The following is a 4,852-nucleotide window of genomic DNA, read 5'->3' as shown; positions in this document are numbered from 1 at the left end:
GCTCCCCTGGGCAACCCCCAACACCCACATCCTACCCCAAGACTTACCGGCAGCCCCATGTCACCTGCATCGCCCTTCAGCCCAGGATACCCTGGGAGACCCTGGGGACACAGCAGACGGTGACCAGGCCTGATCAGCCCAGCCCTTTCCGGCCCCAAACTCCCCCCTCCCATGCAGCTACTCACCAGGGGCCCGGGGCGTCCAGTGAGACCCATGGGGCCAGGGGGGCCCTTCATGGCCAGCTGTGGGGAGAGGAGAGGGAGGGGAGTGAGGCAGGGGCTGGGGAACAGCTGGGGGTCAGGGGGGCTAGGGGAGACTCACTTTGGCCTGCTGCAGGATGGCCTGGGCCTGCGCCTCCTGGAATGAGACTGCTGGGCCTTTGTGGGTGTCACCACCGAACTGGAACTGCAGAGGCAGAGGGAGGTGGGGAGGGCGGTGAGTGGGGGGCCCAGGGCTGCACCCCCCACAGCCCCCACAGCTGACCTCCCATGACCTCCAAAGCTGACCTATGACCCCCCCCAAGCTGACCCCTCTGTGACCCCCAGAGCTGACTTACTGTGACCCCCCCAGAACTGGACAACCCCCAGAGCTGCAACCTCTCTACACCCACAGAGTTGATCCCCTGTGAACCCCCAGAGCTGACTGCCACAACCCCCCAAAGCTGCAGGCCCCTGTGACCCCCCCAAAGTATCCCCCTATAATCTCCCCCCAAGCTGTCCCCCATGACATTCCCATGACCCCACAAAACCACAGCCCCTTGTGACCTCCAGAGTTGCCCCCCAGAACTGGAATCCCTCACACCCTTTAGAGCTGACCACCTCCCCTTGCACCTCCACACATCTAGCTGCAATTCAGCCCTGCAAAGCAGCTGGAGGCCCCCAACCCTTTCTGCTCCACCTGCCTTCCCCCACTGTACCCATACCCACCGGCAGCATGATCATTGTGCCCGGTGGTCCTCGCGCCCCGTCAGCTCCTGGCAACCCTGGCCGCCCAGCGGGACCCTGTGAAGGAGGGGCAGCCATCAATCATGGAGCATCAAGTCGGGGCTTGCAGCCCCCAGCCCCCTCCCCTTGCTTCCCTTTGCTGCCGGGCAGACGTGTGCTGACAGGGAGCGGGCCGCCCATTCCTCAGCCCCTGCAGCCCCCAGCACAGCAGGGCCCAGGGCTGCAGCTGCAGAGAGACCGCCCCCACATCCCTGCCCCCCAATGCTGCGCCATCCTTACCCAGTCGCCAGGGTCCCCTGGAAACCCTGGAGGCCCGGGGGGCCCTGTAGGGCCCATCTCACCCTGGGAAGGCATAGAAGAGAGTCAGACCCAGCAGAAACCCTCCAGCCCCTCCCAGATGCTCACAAACCCAACCTGACCCTGACTGCTGCAGCCTCCACCCCTGGTCTGCCCCCCAAGTCCAGCCTGCCTCATGCCTGCAGGGGCAAGAGGACAATAAGTCCTCCAGTACTGCTTGCTTCTTACTGAAGGGCCTGGAGGTCCAGGTGGCCCCTCAAACTGCCGGCCCTGTGGGGAGGGAGAAAAGGAGCCCATTAGAGCCCTGGTAGGAGTGGAGCTGCATCCCACAAGGCCCAGCCCCATGCTCACCATGCTTTTCCCATACCATACTCACAGGCTCTACAGCACCCGGCTCCCCCTTCTCGCCCTTCAGACTGCCTTTCTGGAAGACATGAGGGGCAGCGCGGGGTTGGAGGGAGAGCACACACCCCGCGCCTCACACCCTTGGAACCCCAGCTAGACACTCCACAGGCACAATGCTAGTGTATGGCCCACAGATGCCATATGGCCTGTGGGCTCCCTGCCTGTGCCCCCTAGTCTGGCAGCTTCAAGAGGGCAGTACCTGCATGGTCCAGACCATGGTGTCATCAGGTTCTGCAGGGCCAAAGCGGCCATGTCCCAGGGGCTCTGTGGCCTCCTTGTACTCCTCATACCCCTGTGGCCATGAACCGGTGGCGCTGGGGTTCCCATCACGCCCAAGCACCAGGTCCTGCGGAGAAAGGCTGCTCGTTGGGGGTCACCAGGCCAGGGGCTTGGGGGGGGGTGATGCTCACTGGTGCCTGTGGTACCTCATGGAGGTTGGTGCGGCCAGGGCTGGTGGTCACAGTGGGGTCAGGATTGGAAGTGGGCACTGGAGTACTGCGTTCATCCTCTGACGGGGCCACAAGTGACTCATCCTTGGATGCACGGAGACAGAAGAATGCATCAGGTGCCTGCTGGGAGCCAGCATGGAACCCAGGGATGGGGGCAGCAGGAGGCGTTGGGGCTGTGCACAGCAGTGTCAGGTCCCAGATGGTGCTGTGATGAGCCCAGGCCTGGTTCCTGTCCTGTGTGGGTGCCACAGGCTGGCAGACCTGTGTGGGGCAGCTGCTTCCAGCTACAGGGTATTACAGGCTGGGCAGGGGGCTCTGGCCTGGGTGCTGGAGAAGGCAGAGGTGTAGGGAGTGGGTAAGGGGGCTCAGGAGTCAGCAGCTGGCTGTGGGGAGGGGCTGGCAGAGGGCCCAGTGTGGCTGGGGCTTCCTAGGCAGGGCTGGGATCAAGGGACCCAAGCGATGGTCCTGGGCAGGCACCGGCCGCCCCCACCTTTCCCGCCATGACTCATCGCCCTGGGGCCAGCCATGCTCTGGCCCCCAGCCTGGTTCACAGCCGCCAGCTGCAGCCTGGGCCGGGTGCCGGCGCCGGGGCTGGGCCAGGGGCTCCCCTGGCCTTGGGGGCAGAGGTCCAGCCACAACTCCAGGGAGCAGGGTGGGGTCCAGTACCTGGCCCAGTGCCATGAGGGGCGTGGGCACTTCCAGCTGCTCCTTGTTCCTCTTCTTCTTGCCTTTGCCCTTGCCCTTGCGCCGGCCCTGGCCTTTAACTTTGCCTTTACCTTTGCCTTTGCCTTTGCCTTTGCCTTTGCCCTTCTTTCCCTTCCGTTGGGGGGTGCTGGTTGGCTCTGACCTACTCTGCTGGAGAGGGGCAAGGAGAGCATGAGGAACAGACAGATGGACCCATGCTGCCCCCAGCCCCTGCCCTGCTGGAGGTGAGTCTGTCTTCCACCTACCTGCTCGGGGAAGGGCGCCTGCAGTGGGTAGGCCAGGGGCGCATCGCAGCTGGGCATGTAGCGCTCGCAGTACACCTGAGCGGCCGCTGGATCTGGCACAATCAGCAGCTGCTGCACATCACCCTGTGGGGGAAGAAAGGAGAGGCTTGCACACATGTGTGCACAGGCAGGGACAGGTGTATCCATGTAGATAGGGCTGACGGCGTTGCACAGGCACTGCTGTCTGGGAGTCAAACCATCCTGAGCTTCATCCTTTGTCTCAAATACTGCCTTTGGACCCCCCTCGCCCACACACACACGCACCTGGCTTGGCCTAGTCCCTTGCTTGCCAGGCAAGCAGGAAGGGGCAGGTGTCTGTGCAGGGGACGGGGCGGGGGGGGGAAGCTGGCACCAGCTGGGCACAGCTGGCACTGGGTGAGTCATGGCACAGCGATGGGGTCATGCCAGGACACATGTGCCCTGACGCCCCCGCATTGCTTTCCCAGGGAGATCGCCTTCCCCGCCTGGCTCCTGGGCTGGCCCAGCCAAGCCCAGGCCAGCCCAGTCTGACTTGGCCCCCCAGATGTCCCAGCTGGGTGGAGCCCCAACAAAGGGCCCTTGTTCCCAGGGGTGGGGGTGGATGCCCCCGTGGCCCTGTGAAAGGGCCTCTCTCTCCCAGTGGCCCCTGACATTTGCCTGGAGCAACGTCAGCAGGAAGGAATGTGGGGGGCGGCAGAGCCCTGGAGGGTGCAGGTGGAGGGTGGCATGCACACCCAGGCATGCTTGCAAACACACTTGAACACCTAGCATATGTATTGCATGCTTCCACACACACGCGCATCACATGCTTACACACACAGACCTCAGGCATGCTTACCCATGTGCTTGCACAAGCATCACATGCTTGTACATGTATCACATACTTGCACACACACTCAGACATGCATCACACTCCTGCACACATGCTCACTTACATTGCATGCTTGCACACATGCTCACACACCCAGGCATGCTCACACATGCTCTTGTACATGCATTACAGACTTGCACACACACTCACATATGCATCACATACTTGCACACGCATTCACACACACTACACGCGGCCTCTCCTGCATGTCCATGAACAGGGACACACGGACACCCCCTCCCCTGCCCAGGCTCCACACCTGGAAGACCTCCTCATCCATCAGGCGTGCCCCGAAGACTGTGATGCCCTCGGTGCTGACCACAGGCTGTGGGCCCCGTGCCAGGAGCAGTGTCGCCACAGGCGTGCAGTCCAGCCACAGCGTCACAGCCTGGCCCTCCACGCTCAGCGCCACCCGGTGCCACCTGCAGGGGGGCAGGACGCCTGGGTTCCAGCCTGGCTCTGGGAAGGGGCTGGGGTCAGAGCCCGGCGGGGAGCCTGGACGCCGGGGTTCCCCGCCTGCCCGGCCCTCATCTGCCCTGGGCCAGGTCGACCCGTTGTATTCCAGAGATTCCAGGTCTGGGAGGGGAGACGGGACGGGGTGAGGGCAGGACACCTGGGCTCCATCCTGCCTCCGGGAGGGACGAGAGTCTGGGGGGCTCCCCGTGGCTCACCTCCCGTCGGCCAGGTCGATCTGGCGGAAGAGCGGGTACTGCGGGGGCTCGGGCTGCCCGTGCTCGTCCTCGTAGAGGAAGACGGGGGAGCGGCCGAGCTCCACGCCCAGCTGCTGCACTCCCCGCGCGTCGTACACCGAGAGCAGGAAGGCCTGGCTGCCCCGCCGCGGCCGCACCGTGGCCAGGATGGAGAAGTCCTCGGGGAAGGGGCCGTCTGGGCACGGGCAGGGCAGGACGGGCCGGCTCA

The 4,852-nt window shown here is 64.2% G+C and overlaps 1 protein-coding gene across 1 annotated transcript in view; it reads right to left on the bottom strand.

Annotated features, from left to right (window-relative positions):
• The window catches only part of COL5A3 (collagen type V alpha 3 chain), a gene marked incomplete at its 5' end in the record, with an annotated part of 18,476 nt that extends 13,653 nt beyond the window's left edge, over nt 1–4,823 (bottom strand). The window contains 14 exons of the mRNA XM_019556686.1: nt 48–101; nt 186–242; nt 322–405; nt 927–1,001; nt 1,224–1,286; nt 1,470–1,511; nt 1,618–1,665; nt 1,846–1,992; nt 2,072–2,179; nt 2,762–2,865; nt 2,896–2,950; nt 3,046–3,168; nt 4,194–4,356; nt 4,606–4,823. Of these exons, the coding sequence (XP_019412231.1) occupies nt 48–101; nt 186–242; nt 322–405; nt 927–1,001; nt 1,224–1,286; nt 1,470–1,511; nt 1,618–1,665; nt 1,846–1,992; nt 2,072–2,179; nt 2,762–2,865; nt 2,896–2,950; nt 3,046–3,168; nt 4,194–4,356; nt 4,606–4,823 (1,341 nt within the window). The remainder of the gene's footprint in view (nt 1–47; nt 102–185; nt 243–321; nt 406–926; nt 1,002–1,223; nt 1,287–1,469; nt 1,512–1,617; nt 1,666–1,845; nt 1,993–2,071; nt 2,180–2,761; nt 2,866–2,895; nt 2,951–3,045; nt 3,169–4,193; nt 4,357–4,605) is intronic.
• Nucleotides 4,824–4,852: the final 29 nt, after the last annotated feature.

Source organism: Crocodylus porosus, unplaced genomic scaffold (assembly GCF_001723895.1).
Source record: "Crocodylus porosus isolate Cpor-Errol unplaced genomic scaffold, CroPor_comp1, whole genome shotgun sequence".
NCBI lineage: Eukaryota > Metazoa > Chordata > Crocodylia > Crocodylidae > Crocodylus > Crocodylus porosus.
The sequence above is the reverse complement of the archived record's forward strand: the minus strand, read 5'-3'. Positions and strand labels throughout refer to the sequence as shown.